Source organism: Cetorhinus maximus, chromosome 3 (assembly GCF_964194155.1).
Source record: "Cetorhinus maximus chromosome 3, sCetMax3.hap1.1, whole genome shotgun sequence".
Lineage (NCBI taxonomy): Eukaryota > Metazoa > Chordata > Chondrichthyes > Lamniformes > Cetorhinidae > Cetorhinus > Cetorhinus maximus.
In genome coordinates, this window is record NC_135881.1 from 178,551,082 (window position 1) to 178,578,591 (window position 27,510).

Here is a 27,510-nt window from a genome sequence, read left to right on the forward strand (position 1 = left end):
AGTGCAGGGTAGTAATATGGATAATGATAATCATAGTTTGACAGGAAAGAACAGAGTTGGGAAATATTAAAGCCCCAGCAATCAAGGTCAGAGCAAGGAAAAATGGTATAAAGACAATATTGAAGGCTCTTTATCTGAATGCATGCAGAATTCATAACAAGACAGATAAATTGATGACACAAGAAGAATTAAATGGATATGATGTGAAAGCCATTACAGATGTGGCTATAAGGTGACCAAGGCTGGGAACTGAATATTCAAGAATATTCGGCATATTGAATGGATAGGAAGAAAGGAAAAGGAGGTGGGGTAGCTCTGTTAATAAAGAATGTTACCAGTACAATAGTGAGGAATGATCTTGATTAGGAAGATTAAGATGTAGAATCAGTTTGGGAGAAAATAGGATATAGAAAAGGAAAGAAATCACTGGTGGGAGCAATTTATAGGTCCCCAACCAATAGTTACGCAGTAGGACGGAGTACAAATTAAGAAATAATGAAGGCTTGTAAGAAAGGAACTGCAATCATCATGGGCAATTTTAATCTTCATATAGATTGGACAAATCAAATTGGTATATGTAGCTGGAGGATAAGTTCATAGAGTGGATTCGGGACAGTTTAAAAGAACAACATATTCTGGAACCAAACAAGGAACAGGCTAGAACTCGTAATATGTAATGAAGTAGGATTAATGATCTCGTAGTAAAAGAACCTCTGGGGAAAAGAGATCATAACATGATAGAATTTCACATTCAGCTGGATCTGAAACTTAAATAAAGGCAATTACAAAGGTATGAACACAGCTGACTAAAGCAGGCTGGGAAAATAGGTTAAAAGGAAGACGGTAGAGAAGCAGTGGAGCTTTGAGGAGATTTTCTTAACATTCAACAAAGATATATTTGAATATTGCTGAGAAAAGAGATTTTTTGTCAAAGATTTTCCTCTCGCACTCACCAGGATAATTTGCAAGAATACCAAATGTAAAGTGAACAACAATTTATACTGTATGAGATGAGAGTGCTTGATGCCGAAATAGGGCGCAAAGGCATCCTGCATGATAATGGTTACCCTGATCAGATCATTTCATGCCGTATGTCATGCAAACTCATGAATGGGCCTAAGGCCATCATTTTTGTCCTTGAAAAGTGTCCAGTCTGCCTCAGATTACCCCGGATGGGCAAGGTATCTCAAAAATTTGAGCAACAGGTGAAGCTAGCTGTTTCACGCTGCTACTACGCATTAGCAACATAAGTGGCAATCGCCATTAACAGGATGCTACCGTCATGCCAAAAAGACATTCTGCCTATCACATACATGAGTAATGTGGTATATAAATTTCAGTGCCAGTGTGATGCTCGCTATGTAGGCCGTAGTTCCCGAAGGCTGGCAGATCATATCAAACAGCATATCCCAGTCGTTGTTCACCATGGGCAAGGTACAGCCCATACCCAACCAGTCCGTGCTTGCAAAACTCAAACACAGTGTCCAACATTAGATGTGATTCCGTGATTGGGCAACATTTGCTAAATAATCCTCAATGTGCTAAAAATTATGCTAACAACCAATTTAAGATTATCAGTCAGGCTCACAGTGTGGCGCATTTACATGTACTGGAAGCTACATATACTAATATGCAGGGCCCTGTTCGTTGCAGACAGAAAGAACATGTACATACATTGCACCTGTTTCAGCTAAACAAAATAAGTGACAGCCATTCGCTGGTTCATTCCTCAGGACAATGCATTGACCAATGAGAGTCAAGCTGCCTGGTTTAAATTTCAAACAATGCTTGACAGTTAACTGTCAGTCACTATCAACTGGTGCATTCTTCATGGCAATGCCTTGACCAGAGTCCACTTGCCAACCAACCAGCACACTCTTCTCATACTATACATTTGCTTCACCCTTTACATTTGGTATTCTTGCAAATTGTCGTGACGAGTGCAAGATGAAAAGCTTTAACAAAAAATGTCTCTTTTTTCAGCAATACTCAAGTTCTGTACTACAAAACGACTAAAAGATATATTCCATTGAGAAAGAAAGACTCTTTGAAAAGGATGAATCATCTGTGGCTAACTAAGAATGTTAAGGATGGTACCAAATTGAAAGATAAAGTGTACAATACTGCGAAGATTAGTGATAGGCTAGGAGATTGAGAAAATTTTAGAAACAAGCAAAGGATGACGAAAGAAATAATAAAGAGAGAGAACTTAGAATGAGAGAGTAAACTAGCAAGGAATATAAAAACAGACAGTAAGTTCTTCTACAAGTATATAAAAAGGGAGAGAGCATCTAGAGTAAACGCTGGTCCCTTAGAGGATGAGACTGGGTTATTAATATCGGAAAATAAGGAAACAGCAGAGGCTTTGAACAAGCATTATGTACCTGTCTTCAGCGAAGGAGACATTAAAAGCATCTCAAAAATGGTAGAAAATCAAGGGACAAAAGGGAGTGAGAAACTTAAAACAATCCCTATCACTAGAGAAAAAGTACTGGGAGAACTAATGGGATTAAAGGCTGACAAGTCCCCCATACCAGTTGGCCTGCATCCTAGAGACTTCAAGCGAGTGGCTACAGAGATAGTGGATGCTTTGGCTGTAATCTTCCAAAATTCCTTAGATTCTGGAAAAATCCCAGTGGATTGGTCACTGCAAATGTAACCCCACCACCCCCCTCTTCCCCATTCAAGAAAGGAAGGAAACAGAAAGCAGGATCAGAACAACCAAGGAACAGGCTATTTTAGACCTAGTAATGTTTAACGAGACAGAATTAATTAATGATCTCACAGTAAAGGATCCTCTAGAGATGAAGAACGGCATCACTGAGTTCTGGTAAAACGTTAGCTCGAACTGGTCTTTCACCATTTTTGACAGGAAATTACTTCCAAAATTGAAACAGCCATTGACCACAATAGAGGTTCATTGTTATAGTTTGAACATTTTAACTTAAAGAAGCTTCCATAGTTGCAAACGTACCTTTCATTATCCAAATCTACATGGACCTGTCAAGAAACTAAAATCAAATAGATTTTTCATTTAAAAAGTTAGCTTGTCATAATTTTTTTGATCCCCTTTCCTTCTATGTTAATTTGCTTTATTGAAATAAAGTTGATTAATGTGCATTCTATAGTTCATTAGCTCCTCTGTCAAAACCTTCTCCATTTTAACCCAAGGTCCTTGGTTTCTCACTACCCTCCATTTAAAAGTATATATTTTTCCCACCTCCCAAGGTGATCTTTCTCCTAAATAAGGCCACCAATCTGTTCCCAGGCCTCTGCCAATGACACAGTTGAGCCAGATACAAAGAAAGCTCGTAAGATCAGCTGAGTCTTTTCTTCCTCCCTCAACATGGTAGGCACCTATTCAGTCCCTGTGGATTCTGCACTCCTATTGATCTCCTAGTTGTAGCCAAGATAATCATATGGGGAAAATCACAAGTGCAAATCCTGGGCCGTCTTCTCTATGAGAAACTAAACAAGATCAACAAATCAACTGGGCTGGCACATCTCTGATTCAATGCTGTTCACATGACTTCCTAAGTTATAACAGTCCTTCTTCATCATCGTCAAGCTATTTTCAATCAGGGCTCTGGCCCACAAACATTGAAATGAGCGCCTGAAGACACTTACCCATCACAGACTTCCCGGATAATAGAAGCCAAAGGCTTTTTCTGCAATAATAATGAAAAAATGTTTTTTAAATATTACATTTTTGAATTACTGATCCCCAGTCCACAGAGCTTCACCAATATACTTAACTGTGTCTCTTAAGTGTTTCTATCAATCAGTCATTTTCTTCCCAACCCGCCACCTGAAGCCAATGACTCTTGTGGTTGTTTAACTATCTCAAACTATAGCTAATGTTGAGAATACAGCACCACTCACTCACTATTTCAGTCAGCAGGCTGGGACTGGGGGACAGAAAACTACCAGTGAACATCAGTGACACTGGTCCAGTTTGAGATGCCACCATTAGCTGGTTTACTCAGTTCTTTTGACAGAATTATAGCCTTGGGTGGCAGCCAACCTTCAGTTGGTGGCAGGTTCCGTTGGCACATGACCCATTCCCTCCACTTGTTCTTGATATTATGTTTCAGACTTGGCCCAGTCAACCTTTAGATGAGCTAAATCCAAGTCAATGTGAACATTTGTTCTTTGCTTTGTATGAAAGCTTTCATAAAATTTGTATTTTGTAATCTCTTACAGTTCTTACCTGATCAATTTCCATCAATTTCGGGAAGGCCCCAGGCCATTCAATGGCCACCTTCACAATGTCTGACGGTGGTGGCATTTTAATGGTTTATACCCTCACTGGAGAATGCAGGGCAAGTTGCCTCAGTGTATACGTGACCCAAATCTCACTCAACCCTAAAGTAAAACACACAAGAGTAAACTCAGTTGGGAAAGAAATTATATACTTGGCTAAATGAATACATTGAGTTTTTGATATTGGTCAAGCACAATAAAAGCTTACAAAACACCAAGTAGAGATGACAGATGCCACCTTCTGCCATGGATCTTGATTTGGGTTCCAATACTTTCTTTATCAACAATGTCAAGTCACTGCTAACGTTCATAGCTTTAATATCTAATGCCTCCACATCAAAGGACACAGGCATAAGCCACTGGGATCTCCATCTCTCTTTCTCCCTTTAAAATCCTTCTTATCATGTACCTCCTTGACCAAGCTTTTGGTTATCCTTCGCAGTATCTTTTTCTTTGGTTCGGCATCCAGTTTTGTCTGCTTCCATTTTTGTGAGGCACCTTGGGGTGTTTTTTCTATGTTAAAGATGTTATATAAATGCAATTTGCTGTTGTAAGTGGATGAGACTACTTGACATTTAAAGAACTGACTCTTGGTGGCCAGTTTAACCCAAACACTTGAAGACCAGTTGATAATATCAAGAGACAGCCAACTGTTGCAAGAATATCAGGCCTGCAAACTGGTAAATTAGTAACAGGTTGCAGAACGGGAACTGGTAAACTAGCAACCCAGATATCAAACCCATAAACTGGTAAACTAATAACATTGATAATGGACCAAGAAACTGACAAAACTGGTCACATAGTGCAGATGACTAAAATTTTAACACCCATAAAGTGCCACTTGGCTCACAATAAACCTATCCGCATGAAACATTAACAGAGTACACTGTCATGCTTTGGAGCACAGAAATATAGATTTGAGGGGGAGACCACCTGTAGTCCAAGTACAATTACTGCAACAGAAGCTCACCTCATGGGTCTATAACATTCAGTAATATAGGTTAACTTCAATTCCGATTTAAATTGGGCATTTCAGCATTTCCTTATGAGGAACTTGTGTGCATTTCTTTTGCCGGTTAAAACGATTGCCAGCACAATCAAATCTTGAGGGAAGTCAAGTTTTGAGATTTCCATTGGCTATGTACTTCAAAGATTCAATTGAATTAGTTAAAATATACATGCATTTATACACAGACATAAAATAATACACACACACATACAACTGTCAAAGCAGTTTGAGTGATTCTGATTGAGCAAAGTAGTATAGTTTCACTAATGATGTGACTTCGTCAGTCAATGAATCTACTTGGAAGACAAGATACCAAGAAATACTGCAGCTCTTCTGTAATACAAACCAATGCTGTAACACTGTTTCCTTTATTTGCTGGGGTGTACTGCAGAACAGCAGATGGGCAAATGCTTATCTCATACCTCTAGTCTATCTCCTGGTCCCTCCCTGGTGGTCATGTAAGAGTCTGTACAGGCGAGCCAGGAAGATGATACATATGGGCTCGGGAAAAGTGACTGAACACTCAGGCCACTCAAAACAATTAATGACGGCAGCCTGTACCCTCTGCTGTTAGTGATTATACTTGTCACTAACAAAAAGCACCTCTTCAGCTAAAAGGAAAAAGGCTTGTATTTATAAAATGTCTTTCACAATCTCAGGATTCCTTAAAGCATTTTACAGCCAATGAAGTACTTTTGAAGTGTAGTCACTGTAGCAATATAGGAAAGAGGCAACCAATTTACACACAGTAAGATCCCACAAATAGGAGGTTTACTACTAGCCACCGCACAGCCTTCAGGCCTTAAGATTGAGTTTAATAAATTAAGATCTTAACCACTGCTCCCATTTTCTCCCCCAGCAGTTTCTGGGAATGGAGGCTGGCTGCACCAGAACCACGGGGCACGAAAGAAATGTTATGTTGGTGCTTGGGGTGATAATTCCAGATCAGTACACAGCCAGCAGGGTGTCCAGAATCCTGGATCTATCCACTTTTCTACACCACACTTCCAGGCCAAGGAAGCCTTCTCCACTGTGCCAGATTTTCCATGGTTCCCTCCCACTTTGCTGTAACCATCCTCTGGACTCATCTTCTGTTTGACTTGTCTCACTCATTACCACCCCTTTTGTCTTGCACCACCATCCCAATTGATCAGTTAATCAATCTTGCCCTCCAACTTATAACAGGCTTTTCCCTTGGTTCTTCCTGCGTGTGGCCCATGAGGCACTTTGTTGATCATTTCCCACGCACAGGGTTGCCAGATTCTGCTGGTTTCTGATCATTTAGGCTTTTTCCTACCTGTATTACTAAAGCGATACAGACGCAAAGCAAGGGCCCGTGAAGTGAAATGTGTGCTGATTGCACACAACATTGACTGTGAGAGCCGTGCGTTCCCTCTGCATCCAAAGTGCTGCCGTGGTTCAATCAGCACGCCCCGCAAATTCTTATTCATGGGGCCATGGTTCGTGCACATGCCCGATTTCAATCTTGCAGCCCACTGAGATGAAGGAGTGCCATTCATGTAGCCCACTCACTAGCCTAGGTTGCCCATCACTAGACTAAACATTATCAGTCTGTTATTGGGTAGGAGGGGAGATGAATTTATAGTACCCAATAACAACTCTGTTTCCTCTTCCTGCACACTTTATAGAAGCATACAGCAAAGGATGAGGTCCATTGTCTGAAAGAACAATCCAATTAGACCCACTCCCCTCCTATTGTCCTTGTATGTTAGTAGGACACAGCATGGGGATTAGCAATCTACATAATCCTACTTGTCTGTAAAACTCAATGTTGCTGTATCAGCAGCACTCAGGTCTCTGAGGGACTCCGAACTGGTGAAATGTGAAGTTGTGTTCCACCCTGATGGTAATCTTAGTCCATTAAATCCCAAATTCCAAAAGGATTTTTGCTATTTTTTCATTTACAAGCCTCCAGTCTGCAACTCCATTATATCAAATGAATTTTGCAAAGGTTCATCAAGGGGCACGTCACACTGGACTAAGTATATTTTTCTTTTGAAAAGGAAGTCACAGGAAACATATATATATCCCCCAAACATTTCCTTTAACACTATACACTTTAACCTTTGCAACAAGTCCCTTATCTGTAACTTCATCTAACACCTACTGAAAGCCATTATAAGCAACTGCATTCCATTCCTATGAGGAAATGTTGGATGAGATTCCAGATAAGAAACGTGTTGCAAAAGTTAAGGCACAAGGTGGTAAAGGGAATGTACCCATGCAGGTAAGAACACAATAACATAAGAAATAGGAGGAGTAAGCCACAAGCCACACGAGCCTGTTTCACCATGCAATAAAATTATGGCTGATCTACCTCAACTCCACTTTCCCGGAAGGTCCCCATATCCCTCAATTCCCTTAGATTCCAAAAATCTTTCAATCGCTGAATATACTCTATGAATGAGCATTTAAAGCCTGCTGTACCAGAGAATTCCAAAGGTTCTTCCAAGTTTAGAAATCTCTACTCATCTCAGTCCTAACTAGTCAGCCCCTTGTCCTGAGGCCATGGCCCCCGAGTTCTACATTCTCCAGCTAGGGTAACAGCCTCTCAGCATCTACCCTGTCAAGCCCTCTCAGAATTTTGTGTTTCAATGAGACCATCTCTCAGTCTTCTTAACTTCAGAGAGCATAAACCCATTCTACTCAATGTTTCCTCATAGGACAACTCTCTCATCCCAGGAATCAATCTAGTGAACCTTTGTCACAAGTATATCCTCAAGTATGGAGACCAAAATTCTACACAGCACTCGAGGTGTGGTCTCACCAAGACTTCCTTCCTTTTGTATTCCAACCCCATTACAATAAAGGCCAACATACCCATTTGCATTCCTAATTGCTTTCTGTATCTGCATGGGCAGAATTTTACATCCCACAGACGGGCATGCGCCCGGCCCAATCAGGCATAAAATCACACCAGATGACATCAGCTGAGTGCCCGATGTCATCGCACACTCGCGCCATATTTCAGCCAGCGGGCGCAAGCAAAAGTTGGAAGCGCACCCGCTAACAATTAAGCGGGCAATTAATCCTATTAACGGCGCAATTGTCTGCGATTTATCTTGGCCCATCCAACCTTATGGTTGGCGGACTGGCCAATCGGCCAGGTGGCCTTCACATTTTTCATCAAACCTCATCCAATGGCAGGATGAAATTTTCGTTAGGAAATAAAATAAAAATAAATATCTGGGGACAGCATTTGACTGATTGTGATGCATGAACATTTTTGTGCTGCTTTTGTTTTTATTTGCAGGTCTGCAGGCTCCCTGAGGCAGCTATCTGCCTTCAGGGAGCTCTCTCGCAGCGCTGACCCACGCCCGTGGTGACGTTGTCACCTGCCCTCTTCCCATCCCCACCCCAACAGCGCTGAGCTTTTCAGAGCACATTTCACGCTAGCTGGCTGTTAATTGGCCAGCCAGCATGAAATCGGGGTCGGGGGCCCGTTTCCCAGCCACTCCCATGCCCACCAATTGCGCGCGCCCAATGACCGAAAAATTCAGGCCTATGTCACCTTTCTATATTTTAGGTACAAGGATACCAAAATCCATCTGAACACTAATATTTAATAGTTGCTTATCACTTAGAAAAATTTTCTGCTATTCTATTCTTCCTACCAAAGTGAATCACCTTACATTTCATTCAGTCTACCATTTTCTTGCCTACTCATTTAGCCTGTCTATATCCCTCTGCAGACACTGTGTGTCTTCCTGGCAGCTTACTTTCCCACCTAGCTTTGCACCATCAGAAAACCTGGCTACATTGCGCTCGGTTCTTTAAGATGTCATTAATACAGATTGTAAATAGCTAAAGCTCCAATGGTCAATCTTACAGCAACCCACTAGTAAAAGCCTGCCAACCTGAAAATGGTCCATTTATTCCAACTCTGTTTTTTGTCCTTTAACCAATCCTCTAACCATTCTAACGTACTACCCCAACCCCATGAACCCTTAGCCTGTGCATCAACCTTTCACTGGGCACTTATAAAATACCTTTTGAAAATCCAAATACACTATATCAACTGATTCCCCCTTATCCACCCTGCTAGTTACATCCTCAAAAAAAAATCTAAAAGATTGAACAATCTTCCTTTCATAAAATTTTGCTGACTCCGCCTAATAATGCTATGAATTTCTAAGTGCTCAGTTACGACTTTCTTATTGGATTCCAGAATTTTCCTGATGACTGATGCCAGATTAGCTGTTTTCTCTCTTCCCTTGAATAGCAATGCTAGATTTACTACCTTCAAATCCACTGGTCTCATTCTACAATCAAGGAAGTTTTGGAAGATCACAACCAATGCATCCATTATCTCCTCTGCCACCTCTTTCAGAACTGTGGATGTAGACATTAAGTCCAGGGGATTTGTCAGTTTTTAATTCCATCAATTGCTCCAGTACTTTTTCTTTACTGATATCAATTATTTTAAGTTCCTTACTCTTATTCTCTATTATAGTTCCTCTTGTCTCAGCCTTTAAAGGTATGCTGCTCTCATTTTTGTAGAAGCTTTTAAAATTTGTTTTAGATTACTTGCTCATTTCATATTCTATTTTCTCCTTCATCCATTTTTCCACCATTCTTTGTTGGTTTCTAAAACTCTCCCAATCCTCAGGCTTACTGCATCTTTTGGCAACATTACAAGCCCCTTCTTTCAATCTAATTCTATCCTTAACCTCTTAGGTGGCTCACATTTTCCATGGAAAAATTTGTTGAAAATGATGAAACATTTCTTTAAATTTTGCCATTGCTCGTCTACAGTTATAACTTTCAACCTACGAAAATGCAGGACAAATTTAATCCAGCCAAATACCACTCCAGCCAAATACCACTCCATCAGTCTACTCTGAATTATCAGCAAAGTAATGTAGGTTGCTATTCATAGCGCTATCAAGCATCACATACTCAACAATACCTGCCAACTAATGTTGTTTGGGTTCCGCCAGGGCCACTCAGCTCATTACAGCCTTGGTGTAAACATGATTAAAAGTGTTGAATTCCATGGGTGAGGTGGGAGTGACCGCCCTTGACATCAGGTAGCATTTGTCTGGGTGTGGCATTAAGGAGCCCTAGTTAAATTGAAATCAATGGAGATCAGGGGGAAAGCTCTCCACTGGTTGGAGTCATGCCAAGCACAAAGGAAAATGGTTGTGGTTGCTGCAAACCAACCACCCTTTCAGAGCAGGCTTGTTTTGCAGAACAGTTGGATTGCAAAACCCTGTTGAAGCTGTTCTCCTGGCTCTAGCAGTGAGTGTCACAGTCTAATTGCTGATGGATCAAAACCTCAAACTCCATTTTCAAAAGATTGTACATTGGTTTATTTAATGTTGTATATATTTTGTATCATTTGGTGAACATGATGACCTGATCGCCACACTTTTGGCGAGCATTTAAATTCTATTGGACAACACCTAGGAGGCAATGGCGTAGTGGTACTGTCGCTGGACTAGCAATCCAGAGACCCAGGGTAATGTGCTGGGGACCTGGGTTCGAATCCCACCATGTTGGAATTTGAATTCAATAAAAATTTGGAATTAAAAGTCTAATGATGACCGTGGAATCATTGCTGATTGTCATAAAAACCCATCTGGTTCACTAATGTCCTTTAGGGAAGGAAATCTGCAGCCCTTACCTGGTCTGGCCTACAAGTGACTCCAGGCCCACAACAATGTGGTTGACTCTTAAATGCCCTCTGAGCAAGGGCAATTAGGGATGGGCGATAAATGCAGGCCTAGCCAGTGACACCCACATCCCATCAATGAATACAAAAAAAACTTGAATTATTTTTGTAAATGTAGTGATTTCTTAACCGCTTTTCTAACATCAGTTGATTGTTCTGTGATTAATTATCCTGAGAGATTCAGCGTTGGGCCTTCAATTTCATCACTGACACAAACACTCTACTTACTGCATGCAGGTATCAAAGAAAGACAAAACCTACATTTATACAACACCTTTCACAATGTCCCAAGCACTTTACAGGCAATTAAGTACTTTTGAGTTGCAGTCACTGGTATAATTTAGGCAATGTTATCAAATGGCAGAATAGGCTCAAGAGGCCAAATGGCCTAACTCCTGCTCCTAATATGTATGTTTATGTGTCATTCTGGGATGGATGAGGTGAACTGGGCTAGGTGACCTTTGTCATCCATAATTATCTTGTGAACAGAGGATGGAACCATGGTTGGAGTTCTGTTTATTTTGCTGCTAATCAAAGTTTACTGTGAGCAGGCTTTGTGTGGTGAGATTGCCAGGACAGGAGTGCGTAATGGGCTCATGGTGAATCAGTAACCTGTTTTACAATGCACATTATTCTCAATCTTGTCCTTTTGTCTACTCACTATCCCACTCTATCTTGGTGCTTTTACGAGTTTTTTGAGGTATTGAAATATCGGGATAAATTTGTGTTGCATAGTAAATATTGAGAATATATTATAGTGAGAAGCAGCAATCAGCAGAGTCTTCAGACTTGCTGATCATGAAACTGATACAACTGTAAACAATTCAGTCTTTATTCTCTGGCCTCAAAGTTCTGTTGCACAGACACCTGGGGGCCCAGAAACAGGAGAAGTGCCAGGGCCCATGGTTTCTCTCCCTGTCCCTGGATAGCAGAACCCCCAGCCCACTCCACGACCCCTAATGAAATGATACCAGTCAGCATCTTCATGGGGGAGGGAAACTTTTCAGAGTTAAGAGTCGCCGCAACTAGGGTGGAAGAAATTATGCAAGTATTACTGTTCTATGTTCTCAATGCTGACATAGACAAAACAGTACAACACAATTTGCACATTGACTGAACCTCTTAAGTAGTCCTTTCAAAGCATTCATTCCACTTCACCTTCAGAAAACAGTGTAACCAGTGCAAAGGTTAGTCCCAGATCCCAACAAGCCAGGAGACACTGCATATTCTTTGAACTGGACAGCTTCTGAATCAATATTATGAGCGCAGCAGTTTCAAGCCAAGGTTGTTGCTCTCTGATTCAACCAGCCAGGTCAATAAATAACCCAATTATGCAATGCGACATTTGCATGCAGCTACAACAGACTCACAGCCTTCCAGATTGAACATTGAGTTCAACAATTTTAGATTGTGAACTCTCTCCTCCATCCCCACCCCCTTTCCGATTTTCCCCCTCCTTTTCGTTTTTTCCAATAATTTATACAGATTTTTCTTTTCCCACCTACTTCCATTATTTTTAAGTGTATTTCTATCCATTGTTTTATCTCTACCTTTTAGCCTATTTCGATCCCTTCCCCCCACCCCACCCCCACTAGGGCTATCTGTACCTTGCTCGTCCTGCTTTCTACCCTTAATTAGCACATTCCTTTAGGTAATATCACCACCTTCAACACCTCTTTGTCCTTTTGTCTGTGACATCTTTTGGTTATCTCCACCTATCACTGGCCCTCTATCCAGCTCTTCTTGTCCCACCCCCCCTTATATTTCACCTCTTTTCTATTTTTACTCAGTTCTGTTGAAGGGTCATTCGGACTCGAAACGTTAACTGTGTTCCTCTCCACCGATGCTGCCAGACCTGCTGAGTTTTTCCAGGTATTTTTGTTTTTGCTCTTTATGAAAGGGCCTCATGCACAGCCACAAAATAAGAGCCTCAAAGGTTTGAAAGCTGAATTAGCTTCCAAAAGGTGCAAGGCCGACACAGTGAACGCACACGTGATTGAAAGGAGGCAGCAACTGAAAGCAGAACAAGAGGAAATGATAATTGAGTTTGGCATATGGGTGAACTAAAAATACTCATTATCTCAACATCATTAAAATGCACCAATATTTTGCTTCAAAAGACTATTCAGACCACTTCAATTTGGGTGTGGCTTGCATTATAACTGAAGAATGAGCTAAAAAACAGTCAAGAGTTTGTGCTTTTGTTTGTCCTTTTACTCCGCTGAGGGCATTTCTGTTGCACAGTTTTGCACACTGGTTGCATCCTCCCTGTTTAACTGGATAATGCTTCTTATATTTCACTGAAAACGAAAGAACTAGTGACGCTGAATTTAGAACAATCATTGTCAGAATTCTTCTTCACACCGTGTACCCAGCAAGTGCAGGGTGGTGAAAGCACATTATGCTTTGACCAATGGAATTTTTTTAAATTGTATTTTTGATCTTTCCCTTAAGCAGAAAGACATCCAGAAAATTATAAAAGTGACCTGCTGATTCCTTTGTGGTACTATCACATATAGGAATGGATCTTGCAATGATGTAAGAGAAAGCATGCTGGCAGCCTGTTTTAAATCTCATTCCCAGTGAAGGCAAAATCAAGGTCAACCCCAAGGAATCAAGACCAAATGTAGTCTTCAGGTAACGGAAGCAGAATTGAGGCCAGAGATAATTTAACCAGGATTTGTAGTGTAATTAAATGTCCATTTTAAAGCCGTAGGCTGGGATTTTACAGGACCCCATGGAGCAGGCTGGGAGGGGAGATGTAAAATCAGGTGGGATGCTGGGAGCTGCCATGCCAGTCACCTTCCCGCTGCTGCTGGAATGTTTACCAGTGGTAGGTGGCAGGCAGCTTGCCCACCCTTAGGCCAATTAAGACCCTTAAGTGGGCACCTTGCCACACGGAGAGCCCACTAGGTATATCCTGGTGGCTTCCCTGCAGGCTGGGGAGGCAGCCTAATCAGGCACCCTGTGGCCCAAGGAGGCCCCTATCCCAGCAACAATGGCTGCCTCAGCTGAAAGACCCCCACCCTCACAATGGACAACCTTCATCCTTTGCCAGGGTCTGTCCAATTGAAATCTATCCCCACTTACCTGCACTCTAGAGCTCCCCCATAAGCTGCTGCTCTGGAGCCTGCTGCGGTCTCAGTAGTGACCGCCACTCACGGTGGGACTAAGAAGTTGCTGGCCATTCGATTCTCCAGTAACTCTTGGGAGACGGGTCTCCGCGGAAGCCACAACTGCAGGCAATTAACTGCCTGATCAACACTTTCATTACCAACGGAGGTGGGGTCGCCCCCCCCCCAATTTTCCAGACAGTGAGGAGGGTGACCACTGCCCTGCAAAATCCCATCCATAAGTTCTGTCCTCATTTTCATGCTTTCATTATAAATGTGGTCATTAGAATTTATAATGGAAAATACCTCTGAAAAGTTGGTGTTCTGTAATTCCATGTTCCTGAGAATAAGGTAAAATTACAGCATCAAAAAGTTTCCATTATCACTTCTATTATACCTGTGGACCTGGAGAATTACAACAGGAAAGGTTGATATAAGATACTGAATATATTACAGTTGACTAGATGACTAGTGAATTCAGCCTTGGCCTGAAATCAGGCTGAGCTCCATCTCTCTGCACTGGGAAACAAGGGTTAATGCCATCATTAATGGACCTGAGGGGGAGGAGTGGGAAAGAGAAGCTTAGGGTTTGATTAGAGAGTTTGGGGGGGGGGGGGGGGAGAAGGGCACTTAATCATCCATTTCTGGGCCTCAATTGGCCCACAGGCAGAAAAAGCCTCCTGGTGCTTCCCCTATCACTGGTAAAATTGTGGTGCAGATGGGGCAGGCAGGTGGACACCCTGAATAGCGCCCAATTTTACAGCCTCCTCTACCTGTCAAACATCTGCCGCCACATAACCATGGGGGCCATAAAATCCAGCCCTTAAACATTCCTTACTGTTCCAGACAATCTTTGGGGGTCATAGGTTATTGCGAAAATTCCAAGTTATCCTACTTGTATAAAAAAAGGAGGGATATTGCTAACTATACAGGCTCAAAATTGATAAGAATTATACAATACAAAAGGAGGCTATTCAGCCCATCATTCCTGTGTCTATTGTATTTGTTTGAGACTTACCCAACTTGTCCCATTCATCTACTGTTTCCCGTAGCCCTGCAATTTTTTTTCCTTTCCAAGTATTTGTTCAATTCCTTTTTGAACATTACTACTGAATCTGCTTCACCATCCTTTCAAGTAGTGCATTCCAAATCATAACTTGTTGCATAAAAAATATTCTCACCCCTTCCCCTGGTTCTTTCGCTCTTTACCTTAAATTTGTGCCCTTTGGTTACTAGCCACCTGCCAGTGGATGTCAAATGTCAAACGCTTCATCAGGAAGCCACCCTTGCAACTTCTTTAAAAGCTACACTTTGCACATTCAACAGAATAATGAACTCAGCAGCTGGAGACACGCTATTTAGATTTCGTTGACAAAGATCAGCTGTACCGGTCACTCAGGTTCATGTCATGAGAGTTACAAAATAGTTCTCACACACGGAACATCATCCTCACGAACGTTCTCGCAAAAGGTGCATGTGTGGCTGTGCAGCAATCTGGAATTTACCACACATCGTATTAAATCAGCCACTCACAACAGTGAGTTCAAACAGGCTTGGGGGTGGGGCTGAGAATCAATCTCCAATCACAAAAGTTTAAGTGGAAAGACTGGGAAAATGTGCAAGTATGACTGGAGGAGCAGTGACCTTGGCAGGAGAAGAATTGGTAATTGAAGGAGCAGCAACATGGGAGAGGGGGGAATCTGTGATTGGAGGAGCAGCAAACACACAAGGGAAGACATCTGTGATGGAAAGATTAGCGAGTTTGAGTGGGGGGGGGAGGGAGAGATGCGTACGGACGTAGACGGCGTGCAATGAGAAGGGTGGAAGGTGAGGAGTTGGACCAGGCCTCAAAGCACCAGGAGGAACTAAGCTTCAGAAGGCAAGAGCATTTTGGGTTCATAGGTCAAGGATTGTGGGAGGGGGAGAAACTCAGGAAAATGCCCCAGCAGCTGTTGGCCTATGAAGGGAGGGGAAAGGCTGAGTGGGATGAAAGTGATGGTGTCCGCAAAGTGTCTGATTTATGGAGGGAATTCCAAGTTTAGGGCCCAAGCTACTAAAGGCACAGCCAGCAATTGTGCAGCAATGAATATTGGGGATCTGCAAACAGCCAGAATTGGAGGATCAGAGAGACTGCAGTGTGTTGTAGGGATGGGGCAGGTTAGAGAGCTAGGAAGTAGCAAGGCCATGTAGGGATTTGGAAACAAGGAGGAACATTTTAAAATTGACGCATTACTGGTCTGGGAGCCAATATAGGCCAATGATTACTTGGGCACTCGGCAAACAGGACTTTTAGAGAGTTAGGATTTGGTCAGCAAGGTTTCAGATGAGCACAACTTTACAGAGGGCATATAGGGCGAACACATTGCATTCAATGAAGTGTTGTACAGTACATGAGGATGTTTAAATAATTTAAGGCCTGCACATACACCCATCTATCACTATTAATCGTTAAACACTTCCACAATATGGTACAAGGAACAGGGAGTTCAGCAAGGTTTCATTTTTGCTTTTTGAAAATATCAATGTTGTGTTGCATTGTGGTGCTGACTTAATTGGAATATAACTGTATTCTTATTAATAAAGACAAGATGCGCTTTCTTAACCAGCGCACAGCTGTGCGTGAAGTATTGAATCTAAGATCTGTACAAAAGCACTGATGGGTTATCATGCAGCATGACTTTCTTGTTTATATTTCACCCATTTTATGACAGGACAACGGCTGTTTATTTAAAATTGCTTTTGGGAACAGCCTGCAGTCTGTAGACAGCATTAAACTCTGACCAGCATAACCCGACCACCAGAATGGGTGGTGTTATAGAGTTGATATACACACAACTTTTCTTAATGGAAACATTTGGCTTTATTTACAAGACAGCAATAGTAATGACACGTGTGCATCAAACTCCAAGTACTCCCCTCTGTGGAGGTTCCCCACACTGCTAACACATTGGTTTACACCGATCATGTGGTCTTACAGCACAGGATTATTCTTAACGCTACAGTCCAACATTTCCCCTTGAGGAGGGAGGTTCAAAGGCAAATCAGGGCGCGAGTCACCCTGCAATGAACCTGCACACCCAGAGTAAGTGGATAAAAACCACACTGGAACAGGCATAACTAATCTCTTAAAAAGAGAGCACTGTCAAACAGAAGTAGTAAGTTACCGGGTTATACTTCTGCATCGCTGCAGAATTTTGAATAATATGATGTTTAAAAATGCAGATTATTTAAAGCTACCTATTTTTGACCAGCTTCAGAGGAATGGTTTGGGGTGGGGAATAGCCGCTGATCATAGCATTCAAAAAGCCTTCTGAATGAAACATTAAGTGCAGTGTTCAAAGCAGTTACCCAATTAACTAATTATGTAGATTAAAATAATTCTAGACATTATCTCTCAGTGCTTATTTAAGGGCATGAATCACCAGACTGATACTAGGGCTTAGAGGGTTCAATTATGAGGATAGTGTCACAAACCCACTGTCAGCTAAGTTTCCTGACAGATTTCTGTTATTTTCACTGGAACTGAGTCCGCAGTCAAGTCCAGTTGGCCTGAGGTGCCATTTCTTTTTTCAAATCTGCAGCCTACTTTTACTAACAGTGATTGCACTCATGGGCTGAGGCTCCTACACATTAGAGAATATTAACATAGTCTAATTAGGCTTAATTTAAGTTTGCAAAATCCTCCGTTACACAATAAATTGGCTCGACAACACAAAATCTACAACACCAGTCTTCATGAAGCGTGAGGCTATAGTCAAGGCGACTTCACAGAATAAATATGCCTATGTAGGAGTGGCCCATTCAGCCCAGTCTATCAATTCAATTAGATTATGGTGGATCCACGCCACAATTCCATTTCCCACCCTTTGTCATATCCCTTGATAATCCTACCTAACCAAAAACTATCACTCAGTTTTGTAAGCTCCAATTATCCCAGCATCGACAGCCTTTTGTTCCAAAGAACTACAAAGTAGAAAATTCCAACTACATTTTGTTTGATAAAGTGCTACCTGATTTCACTTGTGAATAGTCCAGCTTTAATTTTAAGATTGTGTCAGCTCATCACGATTCATCTACCAGAGGAAATAGTTTCTCTGTATCCACACTACTAAATCTTCTTAACATCTCAAACAGCTCAATCAGATCACACCTCAGTCTTCTAAACCCAAGGCGGTGCAAGCCAAGTTTATGGAACCTGTCCTCATAATTCAACCCTCTAAGTTCCAGTATCATTCTGACAAGGTGCCAGTCTATCCTTCCTGAGGTGCAGCGCAAGATAAAACAGAAGTCAAGCACAAAGAGGCATTTGGCCAATCGAGATTTGTTCCTGCAGTAATCCAACTCTCCTAACCCAACATCCGAAGCATTCCGAACACACTTAGCGTCTTTGAATTTTTTTGCAATAACAAGTAGATTATTCCTAACATTGATCACCCTTAAGTAGATAATTTCCAATTTGAATTTACTGTTCACCAATTCAAATTCATGTTGTCACTGCTGCAAACTTTAAATGTTCCCAAATCTTTCTCAATGTTCACCATCTTTCATCTGCTAGAGATACCAATTCATGGTTGGCTGGATTGTCTGGTGGTGGATAGTACCTCATTCAACTGTAATAATGAAGGCTATTCCACTATGAGTGGAATCACAGGCACCTGCATTTTAAAACAGGGATGACCTAATGGCGGTCAGATCTGGGTCCCCTGCTGACCACCTCCTTCCGGACCCACAGGGCTGACAGCCAATTATGCTTCTACTGCTACTAAAGCTGAAACCAGTGGACACAGTATGGGCCACGGATCATACTTTTGATTTTTTTTTAACAACGACTTCTAAATAGTGTTAAATTCCCCCTAGAAGCAAACACAAGGTCGGTGTTAGTTAAAACCAGCTCCTTAGCTCAGCTTCTGTCCACCACCACCCCCTTCTTCCCTGGTGTCAGGACTTGGGGCCTAGTCTGTCTCTCTCCAATTCTGCTTCTTAAGTGAAAAGGCAAAACAGGTTTTATTAGTTAGCTCTGCTACTTGGCACTTTTTAATGGTCATTTTTATTAATTACTCTTTTTTTATTATAAATTTGTTGCTTTCACACCTTTTTTTGGCACAGCAACTTGCTTATGTTTTCTTCATAATTTTAAACATGAATTAAAAACATAAGTTAACGTTGTGCCAAACCAAAATCTCAGACAGTTGCTGCTGGGTTTCTTGTTGAAGGGAATGAGAGGTTGACAAGGAGGCTGATTGCTTTTTGGAGGGCTGTTAAAAAGGGTTATTTTTGCTCCAATAGAAATGGGAACTATTGGAAATGCTCAGCATGTCTGGCAGCATCTGTGCAGAGACAAACAGAGATCTGTGATCCTTCATTAGAATTAGTGCTGGTCGTGGACCTGAAGAGTTGACTCTGTTTCTCTCTCCACAGCCTGGCCTGCTTTTCAGTTTATATTTCAAATTTCCAGCATCTATAGTACTTTGCTCTCCTATTACATGCTCAGAGTGGCATTTGTAAGCGTGGTTAGATTCAATGCAAAATTCAAAATATTTATCACTCAATGCAAAGTGTAATTTTTCAGATAAAGCACACTTGTGTGGATAGAAATAGCACATTATTGCAGGTCAATTGGTAATTTACTGGAAGGTTTTGCCATTCTTAAACTTGGAAGTGAAACCAGGAGTCATGCATCAATAGAAAATGTCACTGTTAGTGCAACACATTTTCATTTATACACATGATTGTTGTTTGTGGTGCTTGTTAGGTTCAAATCTTTTGGATGTTGCTGTCCAGATGTTGCATAGGGCCGGGTTCAAAGAAGCACAGCTGGTTGCATAATATGAACAACCAAGTTGGGTGCAATTGTCTGACAAAGCCATGGTTGCAAAGTGTTTCATACTGAAATTTAAGCTTTATAAATAGAATACAAAAGCCAAAATGTTTTGCTAAACCTATTTGAAACAGTTCAGCCCCACTGTAACTGTAGCTTCCAATTCTAGGCACCCAAAGGATGTGAGCGGGAGAGCTGGGGGGTTGGGTGGTGGTGGAATAAGGGGCCCAGAAAAAGAAGCACCACGGCCCACGATTTCTCTCCCTGGCCATGCCCATCCCTAATTACCCTTGAAAAGGTGGTGGTGAGTCACCCTCTTGAACTGCCACAGTCCATATGGTGTAGGTACACCCACATCCTGCTACTGTGCTTGGTGTATTGGGTGTCCAGAGTGGAAGAGGAAGCTTCGGCAGTGAGCACTGCGCACACATAAAAGCAAAGACACGTTGGCTTGAAAGGGCTTCCCTTGTGCAGTAGATTTCCACGATCATGAAACACACCTACATTTCCCCTCTGCGCTATGCCCAGACAACACAATAATGCTAAGTTCAATAACTGTAGGCTCTGCCGCTCAAATTTTATGTTCGTCGCCTCCCCTTCTTTTTCTAGGAAAGCAGAAATTGTTATGTGCAATTTAGATCATACGAAAAATCCAATTTGAACAGAAAACATTCCGAGCTCAGTCAGATCTCAAAGAGCAATGAGCAAGGAAACACTGGCTTACTGTAAGATGAAATTGCTTTCTCTGTTGTTCACTGTTCTGAACAGTGATGGCTCCACACACATGGTGATGAGACAACGAATTCAATTTGTTTACTGGAAAGCTTATTTTAGGCACACATATTTTTAATTTTTTTTTACAATAAATATTTAAATATATTTTCCTTTTTGTGCACATTTTATCCTCATTGCAGTTGAGATATCGCTGCCGAGCAATTGAACACATTCCCACTTCAAGTTTAGCAACAATGCCAAGCACTCCCACATCAGGTATGGTACAATTAAACACTCCCTCCACTCCATCGTGTCAATGAGACAATTACAGAGGGGCAATTTAACACTTATTATTGTCAATTTTGTTCCCACTATAAACTAATTTGACAATGAAGCGGCAAATGAAGATAGCAGGCTTTCATATCATTTGTCGAGGCTGGATTCAAATTCACATCTTGGACGAGAGGACAGCCCTTACCCATTTTACCACAAGCCAGGTCATTTTTATCTTCAGTATCTGACAAAGACTGATATCACAGTTCAACCCACTAGATAAAGTTCCGAGTTGCAGCTCAACAGGACAGACTTATTCCTTGGTCTCTCAGCATGGCACCTGGACTGGGACACATGGTGGCCAGACCCCAGGGAGGGCCCTCAGGTGAAGGTAAAACCTGACCCACTGAATTACACCTCCAACAGGCTGATTGCAGAGTAGCAGTACCTTCGATTGCCTGTTCTACTGCCTGCATGCAGCTGTGCTTAATCCTTTTCACTGCTCAATGCTTTCATCTCTGCAATTCACCATTTGTTTCAGTTCATTTACGTTTCTTTTCCTTTTTCACTTTTCAATATTCCCCCACCCACATTCAAAGGAATTTATAATGGTGAAAAGTTGATACTGCACTGATGTATCAGAACACCGGGAAAATCCCCGGCTCTTTGAATAGGGTCATAGAATCTTAAATGCCCTACAAAGCAGCCTGGACCTCCGTTTAGCATTTCACCTAAAAAACCTTAAACAGCACAGCACTCCCTTTCGTATTGCATGAAAGTGTCAGCTTAGGTTATTTATTCCAAGTCTCTGCAATGGGACTTGGAGCCACAATCTTCTGAGTCAGCGACAAACAATAGTTTTCTACATTTTTACAGATACATGAAGAAAACATGTTGGAACTGTGCTGCAGATCCAGTAGTAGAGAAAAGATGTTAATGTTTTAGGTGTAGGTGCTTCATCAGAACAGTTTGTCCAATCGAAAAGGATCTTCACCAGGTGGACTTGCTTTGCATTTCCTGTATTAGTTTTGGACAAATCATATGATACACACTCTTTATGATGTTATTTCCTTAGCTTCTAAATGTTACATTGTCTGGAGGGTGAATATGGAATAAGAATTGTATTGCATCTTGCTGGTGTGATACATGGGGAGTATTCTTAACCATGTGCTTTGTAAATAACGCCTTAGCGTATTAAAAATCCCAAGGTACTTTGCAAAGGCGTAATCAAAAGAACATGTACAAAGCAAAGAAGGAGTTATTAGGAGAGACCAAAAGATAATTTGGAGAGGTTGGTCTTAAGAAGCGTACAAAAGGAGAGAATTCCAGAGTTTGGGGCATAGGCCACAGAAGGGATGTCAGAGTCGGGGAATGGAGATTTCAAGAAGGGGTTAGGTCTTGTAAGGTTGAAGGAGCTTGCAGGAATAGAGGGGGCCAAGGCAATGAGGGGATTTAAATACACAGTGAGATCTTCAAATGTGAGATGGTAGGAGAACAAGCGACAATACAGATCTGCAAGGAGAGCGGTGACAGGTGAATGGGACAGTGTGGAACAGATAGTGACGGCAGAGCTTTTGGATCAACTGAAGTTTACAAAGCACGAAGTGCAGGAGGCCGACCAAGAGAGCATTGGAATAACTGAGTCAAGAGTAGACCAAGGCAACGATGAGGGGTTCAATAGGGTTGAGATGGGTGATCTTGCCACAGCGAAAGTAAATGAACTTTGACATTGAAAGGTTATGGGGTTGGAAGCTCTGGTCAGGATTATATAGGATGCTGAACAATCTGGTTCAGCCTGAGGCAGTGGTGGGGTGGGCAGGGAGGGCATGGAATTGGCAGCGAGGTCCTCAGTGATCCTTTAAAGAGAAATATTTTGTGCAAGGTATTACTATTTCAGCATCTGGATAGGTCACAGAGATACCTATTATTACATTTCTAAACTGCTAAATATCCATCTATTGCTTGTCCAGTAAATTGCTATTTACAGTATGAAGCTGCACCCATGATATCCTGCAAAGCTGATCATGCCATTTCAAGTAGCTTACATTGTTAATATATGTGAGAAGGAATTACTGGATTTCAGGGGTGTTACGTCAATAATTCATATTATTAGTGTTAATATATATCTACTGACCTTCCCAAATAAAATGAACTCAGTAGCTTGATCTAGCCTAAAGAAACAGTTGACCATTCTTTCAACCAACCATGAAACCTACTTAACTCATGTACCACTTTCTGGTCCCTTCTGATGGCACAGCACCTCAGCCTCTTATCCTACCACCCAACAGGATCAGGAAAAGGACATTTCCATCACTATCACTCCAATATTCAGTTCACTGATATACAAATCCACTTCAAGTTGCAGTCAATAACAAAAGCAATGTATACAGTGCCTTGAATGATTTTGATATTAGGAGCAGGCTAGCTGAGCTCTAAGAAGGCTTATGTATTAATATTACCTGAGCAAAAAGGTTACCAGTTCCTACAATAAACCAACCTGTGATAATCAGTAGTAAATCAGCATTTGCTTCAAACATGTACAGTAATTAGTTTTATGCCATTTAATGGAGCACCCTTTTAATACACCTATATTTCTCACTGACAGGTTACTCTGCATGACTTTTACCAGAATGATATCCGGGATGGTGGACTTCAGTTATTTGGACAAACTAGAGAAGTTGAGAGTGTCCCTTAGGAGTAGAGAAAGTTATGGGGAGATTTAATAGGAGGTGTCCAAAATTTTCAGGGGTTTTGAAAGAGTAAATAAGGTAAAACTGGCATGACAGTGAGTAACCAAAGGAGATTTACAGATGTGAGTCAATGGCAGAGGAACCAAAGGGAACATCAGGAAACTACTTTTTTTTTTACTCACCACATTAGGAAGATCTGACATGTTTCTGGTGGAAGCAGATCCAACAGTAATTTTCAACGGGAAACTGGATATGTACTCGCACAGGAAAAATTGCAGGGCTAGGGGTAACCAGTCAATGGAATTAATTGGAAAGCTCTTACAAAGAGATGTCACAGCGACAACAGGCTGAATGACATCCTTCTGTGCTTTATTTCTGCTTCATGCATCAAAACACCCCAAAGCAATTCATTAGAGCATTATCAGACAAAATTAGATGAAACAACTGAAGATGGCTGGGCCTAGGATACTACCCTAAGGAACTCCTGCAGTGATGTCCCAGAAATGAGATGATTGACCTCCAACAACCACAACAATCTTTCTTTGTGCCAGGTATGACTCCAACAAGTGGAGAGTTTTCCCCTGATCCCCATTGACTCCAGCTTTGTTAGGGCTCTTTGATGTCACACTCGGTCAAATGCTGCCTTGATGTCAAGGGCCGTCACCCTCACCTCACCTCTGCAGTTCAGCTTTTTTGACCATGTTTGGACTAAGGCCGTGAGGAAATCAGGAGCTGAGTTGCCCTGGTTTGAAAGCACTGTTGACGACCCCTTCTATCATAGTTTGCTATGATTGAAAGTAGACAGATGGGGCAGTAATTGCTCGGGTTGGAATTGCCCTGTTTTTCTGTGTACAGGACATAGCTGGGCAATTTTCCACATTGTCAGGTAGATGCCAGTGTTGTAGCTGTGCTGGAACAGTTGGCTTGGGACACGGCTAGTTCTGCAGCACAAGTCTTCAGTACTATTGCCATAACGTTCTTAAGAGCCTATAGCCTTTGCAGTATTCAGTGCCTTCAGCTATTTCTTGATATCACGTGGAGTGAATCAAGTTGGCTGATAACTGGCATCTGTGATGCTGGGGACCTCAGGAGAAGGCCCAAGATGGGACATCCACTCAGCGCTTCTGGCTGAAGACGGTTACAATTGCTTCAGCCTTCTCTTTTTCACTGGTATGCTGGGCTCCCTCATCATTGAGGATGGGGATACTTGTGGTGCCTCCTCCTCCTGTTAGTTGTCTAATTGTCCACCACCATTCACGAGTGGTTGTGGGATCACTTAACTCTATCACATGCTGCTTCCCCTGTTTGACTTGCAAACAGTCCTGTGTTGTAGCTTCACAGGCAGATTGACACCTTTTTAGGTATGCCTGGTGCTGTTCTTGGCATGCCCTCCTGCACTCTTCATTGAACTTGGGTTGATCTGTGGTTTCATGGCAATGGTAGAGTGGGGGATATGCCAGACCACCAGATTACAGATTGTGGTTTTATTCAATTCTGCTGCAGCTGATGGCCCATAGCACCTCATGGGTGCCCAGTTTTGAATTGGTAGATCTGGCAATTCTCCTTAGCAGAATGACTGAGATCAGGAACTCAGCAAGACAGGAGCAGAGTTTAGTGTCCATCTTTCAATTGCTCCAAGACATATGTCATTGTCCAGTGAACTATGCCATGCCTTGGTGATACATCCATAACAGTTTGGAAATTTGAGGTCAGACTTGGAATGCCTATAAGAAGGACTTGGATCCATTGGAAAGGGCACTAGGTGGACAGAGCTCAAACTTATTAGGAGAGACTCATATAATTGAACAGAGTGCAGCAAACAAAGAGGGCACATTTAAATGCTTGGAGGTAAGGATAATGTTGATATCAATAACAAGTGGATTGCATGGATGAGGTGATTTTGGAGAGGCCAGGTAAGAAATGGGGAATAAGATATGGTTTAGGGTTAGAGTGGGTGGAAGACTAGGTAAAGATTGGACCATGGGCATTAAGGAATAATCTGGTGGAGACATTTGGGGACGGATGCTCACTACCAAGGTGGGTAGCTCAAATCGGGAAATTTCCTGACTTGACAGACTAACATAGATATAACATGCCTCTTTACGTGTTATTTTCGTACTGGGGGGCAGTGAGGGGATAGAGTCGGGCCTGTCGCCCGAAGCAAATCGGAGGTGGCCACAGGGGCTGCTGAGTGCCGAGGCGAGCTGGTTAAAATGCCCACCTCAGTTCTTTAGGACTTTGTCCCATGTATTTGGTTACAGTTTAGGCCCTCTGGCCTTCACCTCGCACACCCCATCACTCCCCCAGCCATTCCCCATGCCACTTCCATGCCCCCCCATATCAACTCAATGTCAACTAATGCCCCCTACTCACTCCCAATGGTTCCTCATACCATCTCATGCCCATTCATCCAGTATACCACATGTACAGAACCAACGAACCCTATAGTAGCAATGGCAGGTGTGAAACTCCTTAGAAAAAAAATCCATTCATAATTTTTGAAAAAAAAACTAGTCTTCCTAAAATCCTATTAAAGAGACAAATAGACAATTAAAGTATCAATAACATAAGCTTTAGGCACTTGACAGCTCATTTCCTTGTGCAAATAAACATTGAGACACTGCCAAGATATCACAGAAAAAATAACTTATTCTAGCCTCAAAGAATTGTCAATCAAGCAAAGTCAATAGTTCGCTGCACCCTTGTAAACAAACTCAATCACATAATCCTTTTATAAGTGTCTTGGATCTCAATTGAGAGTTGGCACGGGGCCTATAAGGTGGGTGGGGGTGAGGAAGACATGGATAAGGACTTTTGAAGTGAACTTTCAAAAAGCTTCCCAAATCCAGACTATGGTTCACTAACTTGGAGAAGCTGGGCCAACTCCTCGGAAATTGCATGTGGCTAGGAGATGCCTATCCCAGCTATGGAGCCAGCCAGGTCAGGCATGCAGGGTGCGGGCTCGCTACTCACACCCTTATCCCATGCTGGCAAAAATTGACGGTAATGGGGGCAGGAATCGCAGAATCAGGTCCTGCCTGCCATTTTAAAATGACTCCAGAGTCCTTCTGACTCCATAAGAATCTGGCCCTTAGTCTCCCTGTTTTCAGATGTAAAAGTCCATGAGTTCTTTAGCACTGCTGTTTGAGTAAAAGCAGACAGCAAAAAAGGTACTTTAGGGAGCATTTACTCATACAAAAAAACCTGGGATCCTCTTGACATAGTCATGCCTAATCTAATGATGAATGACTAAGCCTTAACAAATGGCAAGCAGTACTACAGTTTGGGAGAAATCTATTCCTCCATTTCTAACAGAGCACTGAATATGTCCCACACAAAAATATTTTATGCTGTACTGATATCAATTACGTAAATTGAGTAATGGTGATGTCTTAACATCTAGTCAAATTTAAAACCTAATCATAGACTCCATTCACACTTAAAAGGTAAAACAATGAGGTAGAGACTAAACAGGAAAATGAAATAAATTTGTGAGGAAGAATCTAGGTGAACAAATGCAGTTTTGGCATGAGAACAGGACAAAAGATTAGCTGATGGTAAGATTGAGTGTCACCAGATAGTGCACAGGCTATGGCAATGTCATGGTTATGTTGTAGTAGTGATCTACCCAAGTGTGGGTCCTCTGCTCATTTCTCTATGCCTCATGGTCCTGCCCTTTCCTCTTCAATTGCTCTTAAGAGCCTCCCATTTTTCAACTTCAATGAACAATATGACAAGGGAAAAGAATACATGAGGTGATTTCCAGTTGCCTCATGTATGCTTAAATGAAACACAAGACCCTGGCCTGAAAGATCCTCCACCTGTAAGCAGCCGTTATCCCTCAAGGTTCTAGCTCTTCTGCCATCACCCCCAAAAATTCACTGGTTCTGCCACTGGCCATGGCTCATAAACCTGGGCACGGTGTTAATGTTGAG

General features: G+C 42.0%; 1 protein-coding gene across 7 annotated transcripts in view; it reads right to left on the bottom strand.

Annotated features, from left to right (window-relative positions):
* Nucleotides 1–27,510, bottom strand: part of LOC144679064 (engulfment and cell motility protein 1) — a 272,728-nt gene that overhangs the window by 216,519 nt on the left and 28,699 nt on the right. For 6 of the 7 annotated variants that reach the window (XM_078539327.1, XM_078539330.1, XM_078539331.1 and 3 more), the window contains 2 exons: nt 4,211–4,365; nt 3,628–3,668 (listed from right to left, as the gene is read on the bottom strand). In XM_078539327.1, the coding sequence (XP_078395453.1) occupies nt 3,628–3,668; nt 4,211–4,288 (119 nt within the window). In that variant the 5' untranslated portion in view covers nt 4,289–4,365. Of the gene's footprint in view, nt 1–3,627; nt 3,669–4,210; nt 4,366–5,694; nt 5,884–27,510 lie in introns of all 7 variants that reach the window. The other variant, XM_078539329.1, reaches the window with a different exon arrangement.